Below are 27,826 nucleotides of genomic sequence, written 5' to 3' on the forward strand. Positions count from 1 at the left end.
AAGGCATGTTAATTGTAAGTCGATTCTCGCAAGTATTGTTGCATCTTTTCTGCGATGCTGATTGACTGTTTCGATTTGCATTGTGCGTTATATTTGTAGCATCGAGAGGCTGTCATCGCGAGGGTTAGTAGTTTAACAATTTGTTCAAAATAAAATAAAATAAAATAATATGTTTTAAATAATATGTTGTAATACTTTAAACTTGATTAATATTTTTGATAGTTATCAGCTGATTTCTGTCAAAAAATATTAATCGCGGATAAGGTATATTATAACATTATTTAAAACTAATATTATTATTTTATTTAATTTTATTTTGAACAAACTGTTAAACTGCTAATCCTCGCGATGACAGTCTCTTGATGCTACGAATATAACGCACAACGCGAATCTTGACAGTCAATGAGCATCGCGGAAAAGCGACAACAATAAATTTCGATATATGCAAGTACATCGACTTTACATATCTTTTTTAGAAAAGGATTGTATACCGTTTGCAGAAAATTTTAAATGTGAGTTATTTTGTTCGTTTCTTATTGCTCGACAAACACCAGATATACGACTCGATTTTATTATTTCTGTCATATACTTTTTGAACTAAAACGCGAAATGGAGAGTAACGCGTATTTGATTTTATACCTCAATACATTCGTTTCAACCAGTTTCGTTTTCGAAAGTATGATTTAGGAAAAGTCATCGTATTATGAATAGTATCTATTATGTTCTATTTGAATTGCGATATTTTTAGGTATTACACAATTCATTCTCTGATCGCGTCTGTTCAAATATTATAATCGCATTTTTTCAATGTCTGCTTTTAACGCACCTGATTAATGTTATCATATACCACGTAATAGTCTGGCCCGCACATGTTGTCGGAATAATACTTGACATGCTGTGACGTTGAAGCAATTGACGTTTTATTATGAAAATATCTTTATTGAATGTTAAACTTATGACTTTCCAAACTTACGACTAAATTTTCGTATCATTGATAAATATCATATAATATATTATAATTAGTCTCTGCATTAATATGATGAAGTTTTGATTAACTTACTTTTACTATCAACTCATCATCCCTTTTTGATAATTCTATTTATGTAAATAGATAAAGGAAATTATTTTTATTCAGATACAACTGTACGTAATTATGCAATATCGAATTAATTTTAGTTTTTTGGCACAACACACATATGATCTTTTTTGAAGAACATTATAAACAAAATTCCTTATTCTAGTATTAATTAAATTTATTACAATCAATTATTATGACGTTTGCATGACAATGTATTATTACCTTCAATTTTAAATGCATTTGATGAACTAATAGAATATAATTTTTTTTTACGGAATGTGTGCGTTCAAGAGAACGTGAAAGTTTATACATCAGTTGAAATAACGGGATTACTGCCAGTCACTGATTTTGTGTCATACATTTTGCGAGGTCAGAATACAATCGGTAATTATAATAAAATTTTTAATTGGATTATATTCGAATGAATTAATCATATCGAACAAGAGACATGTGACGATCGCGGTACAGAAAGTATAAAAGATTTCAGAATTTTCGTAACTATTAATGGATTTAACAGCTTAAACAACTGAAACGAACATATCTATTGTTTTTTTAAATCTTAATAATAAGCAGAAATAAAAATCATAAATTTGTATAGGTATATGTATACGTGTAATGATGATATTTTTATGTAATAATGAAAATTTTTTATTTTATATATTTAATGATCGATGATTATATTCTTAACTGTCTGATTATCATGACAAGAACTCCAATTTTATTTGCATTAGCATATAATAAGGAAGTTAAGGAAGATAATTTTCTTTTTAGTCCGATAATATATCTATACATGAAACAGCAATAATTAGATATTATTATTAGGTATTATTTACACAATTTTGACGTGTGACACGCGCTATATCTTTTAACTATAGATAATCGTTAATTGAGGGCCATTCGCACTTTCATATTTATTATTTATATGAATCGAAATGTTTATTTATTTTGTCGAGGATTAAATCAGTAACCGTATGTGGTAGCACATGATTTACTAGCGTTTTTAAATGTAAAACTGTGACATGAAAATGGAATATACTTTTAACTATTTAAATATATTTAAATATATATACATATATATATGTATATTTAAATTTTTACAATCTCTTTAAGTACATTACGTCAGGTTCATCAAGGAGATCCTTGACCTTTATCACTATTATTGTCTTGGCTCACATATATCACGTCTTCTTATCACTGATACCGTGATAAAAGCAGTTTTGCACTGAAACCAAGTTTGTAGATTTCTTACTTTTTATATTTACTTTTCGAGACAATGTTTAAAAATGCAAATATCTCATATTTTAGAGAAGAAAATTAGCACACGATAATATGGAGACGACAAAATAAATTCGCTTCGTTTTGTTACATTTGAATTACAATCGTGCAGTGCGTTTCGCCGCATTTTAATTACAATTGTGTTTTTATTTAACATGCATTTCCATTTGTATCACATTTTGTCTAAATAACACATATGAGGTGAGATGTTTGTTCTTTAAACATGCTCCTGTCACTTATATCTCTCAGTTTGAGCGCACATTAAAAAAGGAAATAATTACTCTTCCGTTATTAATGTATATTTCGATTAATCGGTCTATTTAAAATCTTTTGTCAATTAATACTTGAAGTCTTGTCAATTAATCAAACTATTATACATCTCTTTAACTTGCACAAAAATTATTTCAGAATAATAACATTTCAATCTCAAATAATAAAACAATTAATTCTGATATCGATAAATCAGTAAATAGCGATCTCATTTACCGAATAGTTGTAATTAATATGCCATGTGAATGAGATGCCATGTGAATGAGATGTTTTTAAGATGCTTTGAAGTGCACTACAAATAATTTTTTACTTGAAATAATTTTCATCTTTTTTCATAAAGCTTATTCGCAAATCGGACGAATGTAACTAGCTTTGCACGGCTGTTGCACGTGGCTACAGTCCCGCGTTGTCTCTCATTATTGGCACGCAGCTATTGTTTGATAACTCGTCAAGTGTCTTGTTACTTCGTTGAATGGTAAATCCGTCGTAAAAAAGATTACGATAAAATCGAACATGCAACGAGAGACGATTGAGATATAATGTGATACATTTTTAAATATGAAAATGTTATAATAAACTCTATCGCTACAATATTAAAGTTCTGACCATGATTTTTTTATAGAGTGCAACATTTCAAATTAATCGCTAAAATTATAAACATATAAAAACTGCAACATATACATAATTCAAATAGGAATGCATTACATTTTTTCTTACTATAATTCATTTACGATAATCACGGCAATCATGAATTAAATAAAAATATAAATAAAATAAAAATAAATAAAATGAGCGAATTGAATCCAACTAAATCAATCAATCAATAATCGCGGATAATATATCGCATATAATAATATGCAAGTGACGAATCTCTGTCTGCTTAAAATTTACCACAAGAATACTCAGATATTTATCAGGCATCAACCTTTACAATCCCATTTCCAGTAGGGACCATCGAATCTGTTTTAAAAATTGCATTTCAAGGACTGCCGATTACTAAGCTATAGATACATATTTGGTTGCATGGTTAACAATGAGAAATATGATTCAGCCGACAGGTGGTTATGACGTTTGTTATTCATGCAAAATTTCTTGGATACAATTTGCTCATTAAACCCTTATCCTTCCCGGACTGACTTACAACTGACTACTGATAAACTCGAGATAATTCCTCAGATGGCAGTTTGTTTAAGCAGCGAATCGGTTGAAAATGATGATACTTTTTACGATTTGTTTGCGCTGTGACGTTGACGTGACGACTCTCTAGTCATTATGTTAACGACGATAACAGTAAATTAATCTCTCTCGATAAATAAGCAGGTAGATAGACATTAGTTCGAAAATCTTGAGTATTTTCTTGATGTTCTGGAAAATGTCGTGGAGAAAGTATTGTTCGCTCGATCGCACGCGGCAATTAGAGCCGCGAAAGAATAGAGTTTACTCTGTTTCGGCTTCGCTCGGTGAAAGTCGTCAGTTACATTTTCAGTATAAGAATTGTTTTTAGAATAAATTGCCTTTGAATTATGAGAAAAATTGATACGAGTTACAATAACCCGTGAAAAAATATCGATTGAAAACTATTCGATCATGTCTTTCATAATTATCGAACTTACAAATTTATTTGTTTTTTGATAAAAAAAAATAACAATTTGATATAATTAAAAATTATATATATTATGTTATAATACGGAAATAAAAACGGTGTGTAAAAATTATACATATATTATATATGAAAGTTATATAAAATTATAATACATATACATATATATTGTAATTATAATTTTATATTCTATTTTTTTTAATTTTTTCTTTTATTGCATTTATTGCATTTTAACATTAAAAATGCGGAATAAATAAATTCACAATAACAAACAGCGTGCGTGATTGCATTAAATCGATTAAAATTAAAGATGTATTAGTGATAGTAGCGATACGATGCCACGGTAACAGCTATTAAAAAAGAACAAAGAAAGACGACAATCAAGGAGAAGTGATGTATGCGTACGTAGCCGGCATTTGAAATAAGTAAGACTCTTTCACCTTGTGTTTAAACACCAGTACACCAATATCGATTATTGTCGATACTCGTGGAAAAAAACCGATGGCATTTCGATTGATTCACGTATTTGGCGAAGAGTCAGGTTTTTGTTCTTTCTAATATATTCTTCTAATTTCGTTTTGGTATGTGGACATTAATATAAATCAGCAATAAGTTTCATAAGTATATAAAAGAGAATGTAAAGTATCAATATTCTTTCTCCAACATACATTATATACAATTCTTATCTGACTGAAATGAGAAAGTATGATACTTGTAACAGTCACGTAATTGAATAATAACTACATAGTAAAAGATAATGATCACAACAATTGATCACGCTGTTTAGGAAGAAGTTACGAAACTATTAGAAAATAATGAATAATAATATGCGAGTGAGTGACTATTAAATATAAAATACATAGTAACATCATATTTGAAAGATTGCGTCATAAATTATAAATAAATAATAATAAATTTTGTATCTCTTAGAGAGAATTTATATCTAAAAAAGTTTATTGAACTGCAAATGAGAGTATGTGTATGTGTTATTATCTTGTTCGGAGTATGGATGCATATGTGGTTTGAGCAAATGCGCCTGTTCGCTGACAATAAAATATCAAGATAGATTTTAATCAATAGATTAAATAATAACAATAATCTTTTCATTTTTACTGTAATGATTTTTATCCCTTTCTTGATTCATATTTTACAGAGAAAAAATCATATTTTACATATTATATTTAATTATTTATTGCTTAATATATATACTATGTGTTATATTGTCCTGTTTTAACAATTTTATCTCGCGTATATGAAAGTAGAAGGATAACATTCTACCAGTAGACTATTTTATGTCGTAGGTCACTTCGCGCGATGCCATGAAATAATCTTCAAGTACTATCGTGTATGAGAGGACACTCCGAGTATTCGCGCGGCTACAATATACGGTGTAAACGGTGAGTACACTTTTTGAAGCGCGCTTATGTCCCAGTATCGCTGATAACGGGAAAGCTCTTTTCGCAAGCGATGTACTAACTAAAGAAACGAGTTAACAGTGCAGATGTGTGAATAAGAATCGGTGAACTTTAGTTCTCTCGAGACGACCAGTTATAGGGGCAGTTCGTGACTTGTTGTTCCGTTTTCGAGACACTGGTATTTTTCCGTATCGAGTATTAATATATCGTACTATTCCGTATTATTTTGATTTACAATCAATTCAATAAGTTCATAATTCTCCAATTTAGCAATTTTTGTCATTTCGATTTTTGTGACATAAACCATTTGTATTTATATTTGTACTACCTTTTTAGAAGTATTTCAATTTTATTTCAATCAATTGATACTTGGATAATATCCAATCTTTTTATTTAATATCACTTTGTCGATAAAACTTGTTACTTGATTTTTTTCCCCAACTTTAACGAATGTTTCATTTCATTTTTGACACACAAACATAAAATAAGAATATAAAAATGTATTTTAAAAAATCTCATAAATTAATTGACTTATTTGACGATAGATTTAATTTGAATATTTCGTATGGATATTTGTATTAAGAAAAAAAGACATTTCTAAATAATTTCAAATATAAAAATTTAAAAAAGAAAAAATATTGAAAGAGAGAAAAAAATTTTTTTTAGAAAAATCTAACTAAGTCAGGATGTTCAGGTCAGTACGAGCCGTTAGACATAGATACTTGTACTATATATTACTTTAAGTACTCTCAGTTAGTATTCTTAAAATTCTCTCTTAAGCAGAGAAACTTTTACTCAGATTCTCTTCAGTCAAAGGTTGGTTAATTAACTAGATAAATCTTCAAACATTCTTTGTATAGTGTCCAGTACAGCTATTTCTTCAGTAATCAATGGCTTCTAATGAATTATTATAAACAAACAATATTTATATGATATTTTCTTATATATTGACCTGACTCTTAACTTTAAATAAATCAAATACCTACGTGGAAAAATGGTATTAAAATCTGTCAAACTATTTTTACGTCACGTATTTTTAAATATATTTTAATTTCTAGACTTTCATTTTCTAGAAATTCTAAATATATTATTATGAGATTATCTCAAACATTTTAATTATTGAAACATCTTTATTATTTTTATCATAATATCTTATAGTCATGTAACGCGATAATGTGTACATATAATGTACATGTGCTAAAATTGGCGGAGCACTTTAATACGCGGCTTAATGATTTTAATTATTTACTCTTGACATTCAGACAATGTCTTTTGTCACGTCGGCTACTTGCTTTGTTGAAAATAATCTACATGCTAAGGAAAAAAATCTTTTATTGCTGGAAAACACATAGTGATCCAGTGACACGTGAAACATAGTTATTCTATCGCTACAGAACTTTCATTATTCTCTTTCGCTTTATTCATGAAAATATAATTGTATAATAATTATCATTATTAATAGAAGCTTATATTTAATACTTTATTTTGTAATTTATTATTTTTCGTTTGATACTTCATGTAATGACGTTTCTGAAAATAGATTCGTTGCAAAATTTATGCAAATTTATTCGTTTTATGCGTTGCTTTAACTGAATGTTTTATTTCTGAACTTTTGTTGTCACCATTTTTATATATTTAATACTACAATGATACATTACAATTTTATACATATAAAATATAAATTAATATGCATTTTTTGTTCTGTGCACTTTTTCGAAGTTGTGTTTCATATCAGAATTTAATTATGAGAAAAATGATAGTTCTTTTGTTACCTACGTGCATCGATAATTATAAAATTATATAATTATATTGGAAATAATTTCTTTAACTTAAACTTCAGGTCTATAAATAGATTGCGCGTAATTTCTTGATTAATTTGACATACATTTTATTTACACAAAAATTTTATTTACGGCTCTTTATTGTTAGGAGATTTTAATACGATGTCTTTAGGAAGATTAAACTTAAAAAGATTATATTTGCGCAACAAATACTTGTAATAATTATAGATATTATTCATGATGTATACGAAATTAATATAAAGAGATATTCTCTTTGTACATTTCTCAAATAGATGAAGCATGATTTAAGAAACTTTTTCAAAAAGATTTTTATTTCTTACAGTGATCTTATAGTCTTTTTTTTATCGAATCATCAATGCATTTCTTGCAAACTTGTCGCAAAGAAATGCTGCTTAAAATTCATTGAACAATTTATTTTTGAAATGGTGGTTTTATATTAAGTGTAGCTTTTGTAAAATTTTGTAGCATTATTAAATCTAAATAATTGACGTTTAATTGTAATCTAAAGTTTGAAGATATGTATTAAAATGACAAAATCAAGACGTATATGTGGGAGGAAGGAAGGAATTAAAGATATAAGGAAGTGATGGGAAAATATATTGATCATACGCGATTTAAGGCGTCAGCAGTTGGTCTCGTGCATTTGTGCAAATCTTAAAACGCACGTGCATGCGTTCTTCACGGGACTACCTGTTCGCCCGGCGACACGGCCAGTGACACAGAAGAAACAGCACGAACGAGAGAGAGGTTTTCAGGAGGTGGAAAGGGGTAGGAAAAGAAGGTGAATAGGGAGGTGGGGGAGGAGTAAGTAAAGACGCATCGTGTACCTTGTGTATAGAGAGAAAACGACGACCGCGACTCGCGCGTACGAATCCGCGAAGCCGAGAGTCGGCGAACTGAGTGAGAACCGAACCGTTCGCCGATTCCAAAGTCCGCCGGCAGTCAAGCAGGTTCAGTTGTCTCCGAACCCCCGAACTGTTCGGACGTGTTCTCCAGAAGCAGATTTTCATCCTACGACGCGTTCTCGCGAACACGCGCGATTCGTCTTTGATAGATACACGGACGCATCGAAAAATCGAAGTGCACGGGGAAGAATTCGATCGATCGAAGATCGAATTGATTTGAAAATTCTCGCGAGAACGACGGGGGTAGCCACGGCTGTCAACGTAGAGGTTCCTATCTACCGCTACGTCGATAGAACAACCCTTCGCGGGAACCAACCACCTGTCTCTCTGTTCACCGAGACGAAGGGGAGCGCGAGATCGTCGCTGATTCGAACGATCGATCTGCTAAGACGTGAGTATCGTAGCAAGAAAGCTATGGAGTTACATGCTAAGAGGGTGGTTTGCCAGCCGCGGCGAACTCTTTGTACGCATCATCGTGCACTACACGCATGGTTGCTACCGAGTTATTTTAACCGGATGAGAGATAATGCTCCTACTTCGTTTTTAGAAAGTAAAGATGTCAAAGTGGGGATCGAAACATCACGATAGAAAATGAGAATACGAATGGATAACACGTATCCATTATTAAATACTTATAACTGGCATGAATGCAAAATCAGAAAACTGAAACATTTCACGTTAACTGATATGTACCATTGCGATGATAATATTATTTTACACGTCTGGATTGTTTTGATAAAAATTACGATCAAATTCGCAAGGCTTACTTATGAGTAAAGAGTCACTTATATACCTATATGTTTTGATAAGATATATAGCTTTTTTAATTTGTTAAATGTAAAAAGAGTAAATGAAACATTTGCATAATAGAACACCAATATGCAGGGGGTTTGATGCAGAATAAGATGGAGAAATATATGTACATGAAATTACGGTTTGCGATTCTCGGGTATACGACCTTTCATGACATTTTATTTGTAAACAGCAATAATATTGTTCTCTCGAGAAAAGAACATTAGTATAACACGATCATTATAAGAACGCGACAGTATAATATGATTTACTTCAAGTTTTAATTTTAGCGTGGAAATATTGTAGGTAGTACAAATAAATAATAAATTTTTCGTACATTCTTTAGCGTTAAAAAGATCTGTTGTTTACAGTCAGAGAAGGAATTCGTATGCTTGTAGTTTTATACTTTGGACGGTTTATATGCACGCATCGTTATGTTCGCTCGCTACAAGCAGTCGGCGATACTGAACGCGCTTCGTTCCAATGATGTAGAGTTACGATTGCTCGAATATATAGCACATATGTATGTTCAATACTGAAAGAAACGCGATATAGTTATTATGCATATTCTACACTACACTACACTACTTATTGTTTTAGGATAGACTTTCGATAATAAATAAATAAATTCTCTTTACTTTTTACAATAACATAGCACGATGATATGTCAAATTGCATAATTTACATCGTGTTATTTTTAATATTATTGCATACAGACACTTATTCATGACTACTTAAAAGAAGTTTTACGTTTATATAATGTTTACATTTTAAACATTGATCTAACAATAAGTTGTACACTTGTATTGCAATTACAATAACTTAAACATCCAATATTAACTATACATTATAAAATTAAAGTAGAGATAGATTTGTCATTTTATAAAAAGATATTGCAACGTGTGTAAATATACATTTCTGCAAATTTTTTATAACAGGAAAATTGATTTAATCTCTTTGAGATATACAAACTATCTCATCAATCATTCGGTTTAATAGAGACTAAAGTCTTTCATATGTATATTATTTCATATTAAAAAAAGTGGTTTTCGTGTTGTATTAAATATTCATAAGTGTTCACAAATACTTTCATGTGAGTATCTGATATATAGAGAGGTACGCGTTGCACATGACTTGCAGATGATCGCTTAATTGTATATATATATTTACAGTATGCTTATATTATTAAGAAATATTTATCTGATATATATTATATTATAAAACATTCAATGAAAGATTCTTCAATCTGGTCTGATTGCATATTTCGTTGTCTTTTATTATATCGATCTATTATTAAGATCGATTATGACTTCAATTATAATTATATCTAAAGTTTTGAACGAAAGATAAATTGCAAAAGTATTATTTAATCTTTGATTTGCCCGCGGTTTCATCAATATTATATTCGAGTGCAGCTCTGGCGAGATTCTTATTAAATAAATATACATTTACTTTAGCGTGACATAAAACACATTATACAGAAATTTCAAAGACGAAAACTGCTATACTTGCAGATGTAAGCACCTGAATTCTTCTTTGCACGTTACTCAAAGTGTTCTCCGCAATTGTTTTGTATCTACTAAGCGAAGTTTTTTGATAGAATTAGAATGCAAAAATTTTAATTGCACATCAATTTAAGTTGCACAAGAAAGAGAAAATTAATTATCCCATTGTCAGAATGCATCTTGCATCTCATAATCAACCCGAAAGAGATAATAAATATATTATTAAATATATCTATAATTTCGCAATTGATAATTAGATGCAATATTGCATTATTCTTTATATTAAAAATTAAAAGAATAATTATTACAATCTTTATTTCTGCAATTAATTAGTATCAGTTATCTGCTGTGATAAAATACATGGTAAAATATAAGTTAATTTTAAACAACACATGTTACAAACATACGCAAGATTATATGAAAGGATTATATTAAGGATTATATTATAAAAATATCTTCTTGCATATAAAACACATTTTTTTTTAATATTCAAGAATCTTCTCCTTCCCTAATTAATAAATTTTGAATAAAAACATGGGCAAGCTACAATAATATATATATATATATATATATTTTTTTTTTTTTTTCGATTACATTACACACTTGCTATATTACTTTATTTTATATTGATCTCATAATCACATTAAAATTTATAATACATTTGTTTGCGTATTAATATCAACAGAAAGGCCAATTGCGCTAACACATTCAACATGACTAATTTATACTTCTATTTATATCATGCTGTTGTGGCTGTATCTGTGTAATATCGAGCGACAAGGCCAGGTAACGGCTAATTAAAATGATAAGAATAATGAAATATTTCAGAAATCGCACGGGAGACCATATGATATACGCTATGATGCGTGATAATGTAATGAGACAGAATAAAGTTATGAGAGCATCTAATGATCTCTCGCACGTAAAATATTCCGCGATCTTTTACACAATGTCAGAATTTAGAATTATATAGTACATGTATAATCCCACCGCATATGTATATATGTGTAGGTCTTCCTGTTTTTGAACGCGTGTTCCTCATAATCACTCGGATAAAGACTTTCGACGTTCAGCGATGTTGAATAATAACAATTTATCTTCCTTTTGGAAGAAACCATATCGCCGAATAATTCGAATAGTCTCCGTTTTTTATTTCTCTTTTTTTTCGTTTATACGCGACGGGCATAACGAAGAACATGTACCGAAATCTTTAACGATAGTGTTCAAAAGGCACAAGGAATCGTTAAGACATTTATGACCGTCAAGTGCGACATAAAATTGTGCCGTATGCGCTTAAAGACATCGTAGTGAAGGAGTGGAGATAACATTACGTTTTCCGGTTTATTTGACATGCCATGCAAGTTCGCCGATATATAATACAAAATTACACTCGTATATATATCATTGAAACAACCGGATATATCAAAATTCATCCTTTGCATTTGAAATCCAAGAATAATGCAAATTATTTTAACAATTATTAAATTTATACAATAATTGCAAAGGTTTAATTACGAAATGCATGACGGCATTGTAGATTTTTTGTGTGCTCTTTAATTATCCAACAATTCTTCTTATCCAACAATATATGACAACAATTAATCGTATAATAAGTAATTTGTATGACGGTGAGCATCGACTACAAATTTTATTATGATTTATTTCGCGAATAAATTATTACATCAAATTATTGTACACTTCTTTAATAGAGATTATTTGTTGCATACAAATATAATAATTAATATAATAGCTGCATATTTTCTATATTGTTAGTCTTTATGTCGTCTCTTTACAAAAAATAAAATTATGCATTCTTCATAAAAAAATAAAATCACTTTTTAATTAAATTAAAGAATAATAAATAGAAGAAAAAGAAAGAACTCTTTGTTAGGAAATAAAATCTGTCTTTATTATTTTTTTTTAAATAAAATAATATATACCAAAATATGTCAGTTCTTGAATTATGCAACTAATGGGAAATTTAACTTTAAACTTAAATTTATCAACACACGCATATAATCATTACGAGATTTTAGTACTGCCTACTATATATGTTAAAGCATATATGTTTAAAGTATCTCGATTATCATCGCAATATTAACAAATGACTAAAGTTATCTCTTTGACGACAAGTGTCATGAAATATACATATTTTTTTTTTTTTTTTTTCCGTGACACTTGTCGAAGAGATAACTTTAGTCATTTGTTAATATTGCGATGATAATCAAGATTTGGTGCTTTAAATATATATGCTTTAACGCATATTAGTATAGGCGGCACACAAATCTCGTAACGGTTATTTATATTTACAGTTAGTTTTACACATTTCTCAACAGAAGTGCTAATAATGACAGTTATCTTGCTGCAGGCATCTACGGATCAAATGTAGCACTGATCCAACATCAGTCTATAATAGATTAAAGATTTTCGCATTGAAGATCTTTGTGTGGATTATTTATTTATTATGTTTCTTTCTGTAGAAGATCGTACACCTCTCGATGCGGGCACACCTTACTCGATGATTCGTTGTGAAACGGTTGTAACGTTTGCGAGCCGATCGTTTTGCGGACTTTCTAAACCGTAGTGAATATAATATCCGCATGGCCACGTGCGTGCATTTGTTTCGCGTCTCGGTATAGCTCGGTATACACACGCGAATATACATTCAGATGCAATAAAGGCTTGAAGCGAACGAAATATACGAGTGTATTGACGTTAGCGATACATCGATAGAATTATCGAGAGCGCACGTGCGTAGGAGTTCGTATAAAATCATATGCTACCAATTAATCGGTAATCTTTAATTGTATGACAGAATTTCCAAATGGTTTTTCGTGCTCTAAATTTTAGATCTTTGTTAGAGATTGTTCTGGATCTGATTGATGATCTTATTTTATGTTTGGCGGATTAATTTTGTCTATTTTAATATAAAGAACCAGAAGAAAAAGTAATCTAATTTCCTTATACGTAGGACAGAGTGTACATATGGTTGCTATGTTTAGTTCGCGATTGTGCGCGGAGATATGGTGGAAATTAAATTGTGCCGGAATGAAACCGCAGATATGAAATTAATTTCTCATAGAGAGTGAATGGGATATATATATATATATATATATATATATATATATATATATTCTGTGTTTTACATCGTGTTCGAGAAGTACTTTGGGCGTTAATTATGATGCGAATATAATTACGACTTGCATGGTTGAAAAATTACTATAATTATTCTTCATATGCATTATTCTGCGATGCGTTTAGTCATACTTCATATGATACATGGTATGGGATCCTAGCGTGATGTAAAAGTCATTTTTACATTGATCTGAATTTTAATAGCATTTTCCACTGTAATTCGTGGCAAAATTGTCAACGAATCTGTTGTCGAGAAAATTAAACTCGACGGAACGTCATTTGTAATTAACATTAGCCTAATTTAATAGGTGGAACAATGCGCTGACGCGACCAATAATCCATATATATTGCCAACGCATGCAAACAGCTGAGCCTTACATGTGCAAATATAATGCGTAATCTTTCCACGATCGAACGTAATACATAAACGAATACTTATTCATACATCGCGAAATTCTACATTATTATGCTACTAAGTTTTAATTTAAATAATAAACTTTATACACAGTTTTTTGAAAATAAATAAGAATCGGGATAAATTGTTTAAAAAAGTTATTAATGTATATTTGCTCAATTATAAATAGACAGGAACAAAAATAATAGTAAACATATAATTTCTGTTGAAAAATTTCATTTTTTTCATTACTTTATCTCATTTATTTTATACGACATTTTTATTCAAATCTATAACTGAGAAGATATTTAGTTATTCTGAGATGCTACACGAGCGTATAAAAAATTATATTATCAATATAAAAAAACAAATTACTTTATGATAAATATTAATTACAAAGTACACATATATCATAATAAATTCTTATGAATAGAGTATTATTTATTTAAACATATTTTGCTAGACATTTTGAAAAGATTTCGTAGATAAAAGATTAGAGGAAAAGCGCGCACGCTGTATAATTAATATTGACAAATATCAATTTGTGCGAAAGTTTGCGATGCGGCCGCATGAATTTGCATGCATGAACATCGCGCATTTCTCACGCATGCATGCCGAACGGACAGCGCATAGCTCGGTGGCATCTTTTCTTTTTGCAAGGACCTTTCATGTCTCCGTGTATACCGAATGACTCGGTGTCATCTCTGACCCTGGTGACGAGAGGAAGTCACCCGCGTATAGAAACTTCGTGTCGAAGGCTGAAGTTATAAAAAGTTCCTTCTCGTTTTCTTTTTCGACGAAAAGATTCGAAGGATAAGGAAACAAAATTATGTTGTTGATTGCAATTTAATTATTGTAATGTTGGATATTGCGCAATATTAAATAAGTCCCGCATCGATTAAGTTATACCGGTAAATATGATTAATTGTGATGAGAACAGTTATCATTCACTGCATGCGTTAAAAAGAGTATTTAATTTTTTCTGCGTTAAAAATCAATAATGGCAATTAAAATGATCGATAAATTTTTTTAAATTAATGCATCGTTTTTTGATGATCAATAATAGTTGACAGAAAATAGCCGCGAGTTTCGATTAACGTTAATACAGATCAGATCTTCCTCGCAAGTCCTCTAACGACGTGCAGTCTGATCAATCGGTTTAATCCATCGAGAAAAGTATTCGCGCTTCGAGTATTGTGCATACTCACAATCTCTCTCTTTGGTTTCTCATGGCGATCGATGACACCGATCGTGATGATGTAACACGTAATGTGGTAACTGTTGAATTTTTAGCCAATCGGTATATAACTTCGAACGATACTTCTTCGAATGAAGTAGTTTTTGTTTGCGGCACGTGTTTTTTTTCGAATCGTGTTATTGATTTTCAATTATACGTAAAAGACAAATCAAATTGAAAAGAATATAGATAATATTTAACAATATTTTCGCAGCTCTTTTATTTAATTCTAGAATGCTAATTCAGAATAACTTGTGTTACTGTTTTATATATTATACACACAGTTTATACACACATTGTTTTACATATTATAAATGCATGGAGAACTAAATAAAATATATTACATATATTTTACTTATATAATATATGTAATATATTTTATTTATGCATATAAAAACCATAAAACTCTAAGAAGTAAACTGATAAAGAGAAAGTTTTTGTTGTCTCTCTTGTTATTTTAATTTACAATTCGAAGCTGATTATATATATAAATACATATTTTTTTATATTAATATATAGTCTTCTAATAGTAAATTAGAGTATTAAAGAGACGAATTGTGAAAAAAGAACTTTTATGTTCAGACATACGTTAAACATATCGTAAAATTAAATCATGACGTGTGAGCGATTCGAGAAGTTGTTACAAAAAAGACATGGCGAATTTAGAAGACTGATATATGTCCGCGAATAATTTATTTGTAATAATAACGTCATGCAAGGACGATAATTTTAAAGATCCTCCGTTTTTTACCGAACCAACGTTGTCTTCTTCTCTTCACTAGGAAACGCTCGCTCGATTATATTGGATTAAGCAATCGTCAAATATAAATAGCGCTGTCAGAATGGAATGGGGAAAACGCACAGTTCGCCAATTTAATATCGCCTCGAGATAGGCATAAGTGAGCAGGCTATTATATACGTATGTCCTGTACAAACAGCCACGTTTCACGTTCGATGGATTCTCTTGCGCACTCGTTCGCGCCTTGTGGCCTCGATTTATCGCCGCGGCCTTCTCGGAGTGTTCGAGACGTTCGTAGACTTCCAAAGAGACGCGAAAGTGTACCACATTTGGCAAATTTTACTTTTGTTGTATTTAGAAATTTCAATTGTTTCTTTATATTTCTCGAATTGCTTTTGATATATTTCTTAATTAATTGTCAGTATAATAAGCTCCCCCTTAAATACATTTTATTATTGTTATTATTATTATAATCATAATTATTATCATTAACTTATATCTATAATTAATTTTTATATAGCGAGAAATATTATTTGTGCCTCAAATTATCATATTGTATTTTTTTAATATTTGTAAATTTCTATAAGACAGTGGACTACTAATATTCTAGCATATGTTTTATAAAAGTATATAGGTGACATTATAGTGCAACAATGCATATCAGAAGCATTATTTTACGATGATCGTATAATATTTATTACGACGTATTTTTATGCGGAATATATATAAATGCACTTTGGCAGTAGTATAGATACATCTATGAGTGAGCTTGATATTTGATAGTAAGAGGAAGGGAGAAAGGAGAGAGATTTGAATGCCGGCTAAGCAGACACTTTGTTGGTATCTTGATCTTATCTTGACCACGGATTATAATTCAATTTATTCTAAATTCGCTATGTGAAAATGTGTTTTCCACTGCAAAAAAATATCAATAATTCTATAATTTATAATATCGAATATTGAAAATTATGTGATATATTAAAAGAGAAATTATATTTATGAAACTCTTATTTGACATTGTAACAATGTCTCGAATTGCTCAACGAAATTTTTAGATAACTTTATATTGGACTATTAATATACATGTATATATGATCACGTGATAGTTATTACATCATTTGGAATGAAGAATAACTTGTGACTTTATACTTTGTGAATTTTATATTAAAAGCTTATTCAACAATTTAATTTAATTTCGATTCTACATATATATGGAGTCGAAATTAAATTAAATCGTTGAATAATTTTTCAGCATATATAAAGTATTCATATAAAGTATAAAGTCATATAAAGTTCATATAAAGTCAAAAGTTATTCTTCATTCGAAATGATGAAATAACTATCACGCGGTCATTGTCTTTATTTGAAGAATTGGTAGATTTCATAATACCAGGAAACGATTTTGTTTGAAGAAGCCTGAGGGCAATTGATTCTGTGTCGAATAGTAATAGTATATTATTATTTCGAAATTTCTATGTTTTCTTGGTATAATTTTGCGATGATTTAACACAATCGACACTGAATATGCATATATATATTATATATACTAGCGTTTTAATAACGCTGAAAATCTTTCGTGATGACAACGCAGGTTTAATTTTTAAATACAACAGATTTTTAATGACGATCAACGATTTATGGTTTATGCTGTAAATTATTAAACACATGCTAAATTAATGTGGTTATTCTTAGAAAATAATGAGCTATAGACTACATTATACGTTATACTCCATTTAGAAATATAAATTATATTAGACCATCACGAATTAATGAAGCTTGTTGATCACTCAATTAACTAAAGCAGCATATATTTTTGTGGCAAAGTTAATTCTTTGCGAATAATGATATCTTTAGTAGTATAAAATAGATCTCTTGTCATAAGTATCTTAATGGGCATCATTAAAAATAAAATAAATTAAATTATTTAAAAGATTAAGAAATGTGATACTAAAGGATTAAGTTCAATTAGTTTTTTATAAATAAGTGTGTTATAGTATGCGTCTATGTTTGAGATAAAAAGAAAATCTATTGAGAATTTATATTAAATATAAATTACTTATATATATAAAATAAATTATTGCATTAAACGTCGAGATAAAAATTGTAATATTTTGCAATATATTAATCGTATATTCATTATCTTGTGTTTGAAAACAACTCTTTCATATGGTTCGATAAATTCATTATGCTTGACATACATCAAAATATTCTTCTGTTAATGAAATCAGAATTTCAAGATGAAGAAACTTAATATAAAACTATATTTTTTTAAGAAAAAAACTAATAAGTTTTTTTTCTAAAATATATGACCATATATTGATAGCTATATTTAATCAATGATTCCAAAGATACAATTAGTTTTCGTATTCTATATACATACACAGTAAAATTGCTGATACATTTAATTTATTTTCACTATGCTATGATTTTGTAGAACAATAGCATATGTATATCGTACGATACATAAAAAAATGTACACGTATCGATATCGTTTGCCGATTTACTGGAACGTGAAACTTGTATGCATATGGGTAATCGCGACAAGCCGCGCTTAATACCGAGTTCACGATTCTCGCATGCCGCACGTAGCCGTTAATAATCCACTGATAACCACGCTGAGTCAGCGTTGTATACATTGCCGTTGATTATACGGAAGAGCTCAACTAAGCTGAAACGACAGCTGGAAATTAATTTTTTTAGGAAAGTTTCAAATTTGTCAATATTTATTTTTTTATAATTTAATGTAAAAACGCGGAAAATTATATATACAATATATGATTTTTTTATTTCGTCAATCAGACGAATATGATCATCGATATAATATATCTTTGACGATATTAACGTTCGTACTTTCGATGACGGACATCGGTGACAGTTTGGCAAAGCCAAACGCACATTGACGAACGCATTCGGGATGGAATCGTGTGCTGCATTCTATCATTGCATAATCGAGGTCGGCTTAATGAACAATCTTTAATACTTCCAAATAGTCGACGGCCGTGATATTAAGGTGCCTTATTTATGGTAGCATAATTTTATTTTTTTTTTTTTCTTTTCTCTCTCTCTCTCTCTCTCTCTCTCTCTCTTTTTCAAGATCTTTCACTCGGTTTTAATTCTTTGCGCGTAACACATCGACTATCGCATTATTTTCCTTTATTTGCATTGTACAACACCTTGTTACCCCTAGTACTTAATATTCCTCTCTCTGTATTTCACGATTTTCGTATAGAATACACGAATGGTGGAAAAACCATCGATGGTTGTTTGAGAATAGGAATGCTTCGAAATAGATGTGTTCGCGGGGGCACGAAGGAGTGGTCGACTACTCATTGTGAGCGCCGCTTAATTATGATGCACGCCACGACACGTGTCATGGCATGGCACGGTCGGTCACGCATTCGCATCGATTACATTGACGACAAGCGAATCTCAAGCATCCTCGTAGGTACGTGTCATCTAAGCGCCGTTAATGAGATTTTGAAGATGAACTGAGAATTATCTCAGCGGGAAAAAGTTTTATATCGCAGATTTATTAATAATTAATGTACAGATTGATATAATAATCAAAGTATTTTTTTTATGAAATTTAAAATATAGTATAATACACTATGATTTTAAAATCTGGTTGTAAAATTTCAGAAAATTATTTTAAAGATATTATTGAACGTAATTTTATAATTAGCTTAGATAAATAAGAATCAATATAGTCGATTATCAATCACATACGATCATTAAACAATATACATTAATGACTTGAGAATTAATGACTTAAGAAACGTACGCCGGATTTAAAGAACATAAGACACGTAATTCGCGGTACTATGTTGTGCCAGGTACAAGATTGATATGACATTCAATTCTGCAAATGTCAGTGATAATTGGAGAGCATATTATCGATCATTGTCGTACCGATCATCCTTTATTTCTCGTGTGATGATGAGAATTTGCGGTTTCTCCCGATTTCTTCTCGATGACTGTAAAAATAATACTTTGATGCAGAAACGCGTCATTTTTCCGTTTCGAGTGTGTACGTTTTACATGTAACTTATATACATACATCTTTTTTTCACTCCATGAAAGGATTTGTATATACGATCGCATCTATATATATTTGCAAAGAATCGCAAATGCGTCATAGTGCCGGGAATGCACAAATGCACTCGTATTTACTTTTGCTTTGCGGCGAAATAATCGCTTCACTTGTATGAGGGAATTACGTAAACTAGAAAATGGAACATTGATGATCGAAAGATTAATTATAGTTACTCTATGGAGCTCTAGCTAGAGGAGAGAACGACACAATTATGTGTCTGATCATAGAATAAAATTGGTTGAAAGAAAATTTTATCTGCATAAAATATCACTTTTATCTCATTGTCAGTAGCAATGTTAGATTTAAGCTCTAAATTTATAGCATATAATAAAACACTTTTTCTCATTACAGTAGAATGAATTTAAAATCTGATGTTAAAATCTGAGTTAAATCTGAATTAAAAATAAAATACTGAATTAAAAATAAAAAAAATATTTGTTTAAAACAGTCTGTGTGTAAAATGTAAAGTGTGTAGATATTTTTGAACAATTTACATACGAATGGTTGAACTTCACGTAATTAGACTTGTTAATTCGTGCGAAGTCAATGTAGTTAGAATACAGAGAGAGAGAGAGAGAGAGAGAGAGAGAGAAAGAGAGAGAGAGAGAGAGAGAGAGAGAGAGAGAGAGAGAGAGAGAGAGAGAGAGAGAGAGAGACAAGAAAGTAATATGTATGAATTTGAACCGATTGATCAAAGTCTTTAAGCTTCGATAGAGCTGCTGACAAAGTCGACGCAAAGCAATGGTTCTGAGGTTATTCGCAAGGACATCCACATAACTCGCGATCAATTTTAACTAAATCCGACGTTTGCTCGTGATTCGAAAGTGCAAAGCGAATGGAATTTTTTCTCTCGTGTTTCTCGCGACGATGCCTTCTCGCTTATGTTCGATTTCACCGTGTGAAAAAAATTCCATCTGTTTATGTTCCCAATCTTCTCGAAGAAGGAATACAGCTTGCTTGATCTAGGCAATCGCGATAACATCTCAGAACTCTAAGAACCGCTAACGGATCGTTTAATTAGATAGTTAGGATGCATATAAAGTGACATTAATGAAAGAATTACATGATATTGCATGTTCTGTTAAGATTATTTTTTGTTTCAACAATTCTCTTGTTCTATGTGTATGTGTGTATTCATATACCGTATAGTCGCGTTATAACATTTATTGACATTGACACATATTTGCATTTTACATTTACTGTTAAATGTGATCATTTGAGATGCTGATATTCGATGCTGTTTGTTTAAAATTAAATTAATATAATTTTATTTATTTTTTAACTACACACACATACACGCATAGAGTTCGTAAATGTTCCGCTTATAGATTCTTGAGAATTTTAAATTTGTGGTATATTATTACGGGCTAAAACTCATAGCAATCACATTTAATAGTAAATGTGCGATATCGGTACAATCGATGTTTCGCATTTTGCCTTAGAATTTTTCAAAGCATTTTTTTAAGTTATTTGAGGCAAGAAATGATAATCGCAAGCGATATTATATACCTGTCCTTGTGGCGAATGTTTATAAATTTACTTGTATATACGCAATCTCAACCATTATGCGCTTACACAATACACGACACAGCTCTTTATTATCGGAGATATCTCGTTCGGTAATTACAACACCAGCGAATCTTGATTTGCAAACGATACATGTAATGAGACAAGGTAAAAATAATTAAAATCCATATCAGGTAGCCTCGGATAAAACGACCATTTTTTTCAGCCAGTGTTGCACATAATTTGCCTCTAGATATTTTTATAATGTATTTAATAAAGAAATTTAAAGAGATTAGCAAGAATAATGATCCTTACGTAGCAATTTATCTATCAGTATTTTAGAGAGATAATGTAAATTAAACAAAAATGACCAATATTGAGAGAAAAGAGACAAATGTGTTAACTCTGTTACTAAATGTGCTAAACATGCTGTCAGCATCATTCAGCATCTACGGTAGTAGTATTTATCTCACGACATGGGCAATCCGTGGCTGAGACAACCATAGTTTTCATCACTGACGAATAGTAACTGCATATTTCGCGCTATGTACGCGGAAAAAATCTAGACATCATCCGTACTTTCTGTTTTCACGAGAAAATATGTCAAGGTAATTAGACGTTTCATCACATCTTGCCATCCTACGAGCACGCGATGTCGTCTTGAAGTCATCGAGATTGAATAACCGTTGCAGTCGTTCGTATTATCTCTCCGCGAGATACGCATCTTCCTCTGGCGGAAAGAGTCTCTCCGAAGAGAGACGGATAGGGTTCAGAATTGTTATCGTAAAACTCACTGTGTTCAAGTGCAGTTCTAGTAAGAATTTGTTAAATTTGCGCGATTCATTCGTTGTGTAGTTAATGAGTGACAGCTCTCGTGTATATACTAGTCTTTCTAAATCTCTCTTTCTAGTTTGTCTCGGGGCCTCATACGTAGACCCCGCGAGCGGAATGTCTTCAGTCATCGACACCAAATGTATATTACGGTTCTAACCGATCCAAACCGGCTTTCACCGGCGACCAATCGCCTTAATTCTACCGGTTTCTGGTGCTGGGTCAGCCAATCCATTTTCATGATCGGGATTCGTCGAGGAGATTTAATATGATGCTATGAGATAAATCATTGGCTCCATCGTTCGTTGAGCTTCTAATCGTACATTGCAAAAGACTCAAGGACGTAAATTTTGCGCGTATTTGTAAAAAAATATTGCAAAGAAACGAGGCAAAATATATCAGAGGAGCCACGAGATTATGTGTTCTTTAGCGAAAAAAAAAAAATACTTCCAATGAATTTCTGTGATTTATACCATGATTCATGCGACATTTATACGGCAAAAGCCGATTTACACAGATTTGAGAGAAATCGGATAACATGCATATATTTAAGGCAGAGATATTTTTTTATCCTTATAATGCTCTTTACAGTTATAATATATATTGATATATAATATAATTTAAATATATATTAATATATAATATATTTTATATGCTCAGTTTTTTTCATATTTAATCGAGAACTTTTATTATGTCTAATTTTTATATCCTAGTTTTGGAATAGCTTTGAAATAGCTTTGGAAAGTTATATAAATTATTGGAGAGAGAAGTCTTGTGTGTAATACAAAGAACACTTGCCATCAGTGAAATTGCATTTTTTTCTTGTTTATTTTCCTATCTATTTTGACCATTTATTTCTATGTACTTGTCATCTATTTTATTTTTCGCAATAATTATTAGTAGTTCCTAATTTGTTAGCTATACAAAAATATTCATGCGTACAGCGACCTCGCACTTTGCAATATCGCGTTGATTATTTTGACGTGTGTCTGTAACCAAGCGTGTCTATCTCCGTGTCGCATATTTTTCACTGCTAGTGACGCAACGGAATAAGCACGCGATTCGTCAGGCTTGCGATTTAAGTAAGTTCACCCGCATACATGACGCAATTTTAATAAAACTATCTGGTACATGAAATCGATAAATTAAAAACACACCTCGCGTCGATACGGCACGAGGAAAAAATTACGATTGTTTTGCAGAAACGCTTCGGTTATTCTACCATTAAAAGAACACAACAGCTATAATTGCGAATTATTTCATTTTTGTTATACGATTGTATGACAATCGCAGGAATATTTCAATTGTTCGCATAACATACACAATTTTTCTGTTCGAGCGAATTGATTGCCATTGGCACGGTCTTAAACGGACCCGACATGCTTTTTAGTCATGGAAAAGTCAGCAGTAAAATTATTATCTCAGACACGAGTAGCTATTGCTTTTTATCGCACGAGCGATATGACGATTGTTCAGAGAATCGCACTTAATAAAAAGGCATCGAGCACGCATAAGCGAAATAAAATCGACTACATTTTGCTTTAATAATTTTTTTTTCAACAAATAACATTTTTCGTTTCGTCGTAATACTATCCATTATATATTATCGATATGATTATTTTAATCTTAGAATTTTAACATATAAAATTACTCGTAAATAAAAAGATATAAAACTATATTACCTTTATTTTAAAATACCGACGTAAGCATAAATCTTGATTACTTTAAGTATTAATATAAATATTAGTTTCTAATTATTTTCTAATTAAATTTCTAATAATTAGACAAGAGTCTTGTTGTAGCATATGCCCACATATATGCTGCAGCATCCATTCTCTTCGTCTTTCATTTTATTTGTATCTATATAAAAGATATAAATGAAAATATGTCCCTGTTGAGAGATTTATAGAATTTAAAATAATGATATAAATCGATCAAAATTATAACGCTGCGTGAACAGCGACATAATAACACAAGTATAATTCCTATAAGATTTTGTTTGCATATAGCTTCAGCATATATATATACACATTTATCTCGTGAACAATAAATGAAATTAAAGAGAAAGCTTGGTTATTAAAGTGTTAAACATATCATATATGAAATTGATTTTTTTTAAAACAATATCTATATATAATAATATTATTACTTCCATTATTGCAGCCTATTCTGAGCTAGTGACCAATGTGACTATTCTTCAGAGACAATAAAAATGTTTATTGTCTCTGAAGAATGGTATCGTATACTAATACGATATCACTGGTATCAGTAACAGTTAAGTTTGATCTTTCTTCTTTAAGAGCGACGAAATGCGCCCATAATTACGCGCTCTTTCTCGATCGTAGCGAAAGATCGTCAGTCACTCGCAGCAATCCATTGTAATTAGCATACACGCCTGGCAGCTGATTAATATTTTCGTATCCATTCACGCGTATACGAGGCGCTTGTACCTCACCGTATAGACTCACTATACAGATTACGCAGCCTTGCCGTTCTCTCTCTCAAAAGGTTATCGTTTGTCACGTCGTATTCATCGCAATTCGCAGATTTTTGTTTGCGCAGTGATGGCTTCGACAAAAAGTTGCAAAAATAGGTTCTAATAGGGTATTGCAATATCATACTAATATTTGCTGCAGGTTGTAATATGTACTTACAATGTTTAAGTGTTTATTGAATTAACGAAGAAACAGTGAAATAAACAATACATTGTTTTAATGAGAGCTATTGTCACATCTATAAATTTACATTACTAAACTTTTGATCGATTATTCTTTTTAATCTCACGATAAAATATCACAATAAAATAATAACCGAAAAAATTGTTATTTATGAATAAATTATCATAATTAAAAATATGTTCGTTAATAGTGACTATAGATGAATACAGGCTGCAATTGCATAGCACGAAGTATATAAGAGCGAAGCAATCTGATAAAGAAATATCACAGGAAGCAATCGCAATATTGTGAAGGAAACACTGTGTGTGCAAGTGCAGTGCATAAAGCCACATTAATATATGCATGCATCTCTATGTACATGAATAATTTTATGTAATTGTATATGTGTTTTATTCGCGCGTCAAGAACATTGAATAAATTCTCATTTAACATGCGTTAATCACAGGTATTCACGTAAGAATTGATGTTTTTATTGAGTGTCTTCAATGTCAGCCACAACGATATTGATAATTGATAAGACCAAACAAACTGAGTAATTTTTATCTATGTACATAATAAAAACGATCTTCTCTGGCGAAAGGATACACGCATACCTTTGACGCATATTGATAATATTTCATGTGACGTAAGCGTCGTCAATTATTATATGCACATAACATCGATTAATAAATCATCAATCTTTCACCGCGCCAAGATATTATAATTTGTTCTTTGACTGATTGCACTTTCCATTGCGAAATATTACTTATATGCTGAACCATTTATAATATTTTCGTTGAACATCAATATATCATACAACGAGTGTGTTAGAGATTATTATTATATTTTATATATTAAAATTTAAAATTTTATTAATTATATCTTATTATGAAAAAGAAAATTTATATAATTAGCTGCTTACATATTTTTAATTTCTAGTTTACACACGGAGGATATTTACAAATATTTAATTATCAATTATTACGGGAGATTAGTTGATAATAATACAAATAATCCATAAGCAAATGTAAGTAATAAACAATTGTGTAATTGTGTATGTTTAGGTAGTCAATTCGTAAAATGGTGGCATCGCAAAACGATGGTGGCAGAAGTTTGAGTGGTGGCGATACGGGCGGCGGCGGCGACGGCGATGGCACTGTTTATACGGTAGCTGTGATGAGTGGCGGCGGTTATAGGAACGAGGGCTACAAGGACGACGGCACCGACGGCATACCGCCGGAGCCGCAAAAACCGCCGCAGCTACCGGCGACGGATGATGATACGCAGTCGCGGAAGTTCAAGATATCGCGCGGCGAGAAATGGCGTATCCTGAAGAACATTGGCACCGTGTCGATCGCCTTCATGGTGCAGTTCACCGCGTTCCAGGGTACGGCGAATCTACAATCGTCGATCAATGCCAGCGATGGTCTCGGCACCGTATCACTCTCGGCTATCTACGCCGCCCTGGTACTCTCGTGCATTTTTGTGCCCACGTTCCTCATCAAGAGGCTCACCGTCAAGTGGACCCTCTGTCTATCTATGCTCTGCTACGCACCGTACATCGGCTCGCAGTTCTATCCCAAATTCTACACCCTGGTACCTGCCGGAGTACTCCTTGGCCTCGGCGCCGCGCCCATGTGGGCCGCCAAAGCCACATATCTCACGCAGGTCGGCGGGGTTTACGCCAAGATCACCGACCAACCGATTGACGCCATCGTTGTACGGTTCTTCGGCTTCTTTTTCCTGGCGTGGCAAACCGCCGAGCTCTGGGGCAATCTCATCTCCTCTCTTGGTAAGTTACAACTTTTTTTAAGTTTACGATATATTATTAAAACTATTATTTTAACACTTTGAAAATAAAATAATAAGTGTTATTGTAAATCGTACGAGGACGAATATCTTACTTAGTATCTTTGTTCTTTTAAGATATATGATATTCTGAAAATATACAATATACATTGCTATTTCGCAAAATATTAACTTTTATATTATTTTGGAGCATATAATGGTCGCATATGAATAACAGGATTTATTGGACTGTTTTATGCTATATGAATATTTTTATTATTATTTATATGCAACGTATTTTAATGAACTTTTATTTAAACTTTTATTTAAATTAATACAAAAAATACACGCTGTTTTTTTCGTAATTCACATTTTGTGACTAGTCGCATATTGTCAATTAAAAACAAGGATATCGTGTATATAAGATCAAAGTACTTTTGACTGGAAAATTATAATGACAAAATTTTGTAACAGTCTAATAGAAAGAGATGACAACAATGATAAAATCAATGCATGTTATAAGATTAGTTTTACAATTGAGTTTTTTTAGTACCTGCATTTTATATATTTATATGCACATAATTAGTAATTGTTACTTCGTGAAGAGTATTGATTTTTGGAAATAAAATTATCTAATTCTCATTGTCGAAATTATAAAAGAATTTAATGAACTTTACATAATTTTTGACATCATATTAAACCGTATGTATATATTTTTGCAAAAGCTCTCTTTACTGTCTCGCGTAAATGTATAATAAGACATTTTCTACATCTCAATAACACAACGTCTTAATACTATCGCCG

At 31.1% G+C, this 27,826-nt stretch overlaps 1 protein-coding gene across 2 annotated transcripts in view; it reads left to right on the plus strand.

Annotated features, from left to right (window-relative positions):
* The window catches only part of LOC145947530 (UNC93-like protein), a 66,513-nt gene that overhangs the window by 8,258 nt on the left and 30,429 nt on the right, over positions 1-27,826 (plus strand). The window contains exons 3-4 of one of the 2 annotated variants that reach the window (XM_083057318.1): positions 5,525-5,620; positions 26,299-27,026. In XM_083057318.1, coding sequence (XP_082913444.1) covers positions 26,315-27,026 — 712 coding nt within the window. In that variant the 5' untranslated portion in view covers positions 5,525-5,620; positions 26,299-26,314. Of the gene's footprint in view, positions 1-5,524; positions 5,621-8,264; positions 8,737-26,298; positions 27,027-27,826 lie in introns of those variants that run through there. The other variant, XM_083057316.1, reaches the window with a different exon arrangement.

Source organism: Prenolepis imparis, unplaced genomic scaffold (genome assembly GCF_030444845.1).
Source record: "Prenolepis imparis isolate NDT839.2.m4 unplaced genomic scaffold, iyPreImpa1.0 SCAF_2, whole genome shotgun sequence".
NCBI classification, from domain to species: domain Eukaryota; kingdom Metazoa; phylum Arthropoda; class Insecta; order Hymenoptera; family Formicidae; genus Prenolepis; species Prenolepis imparis.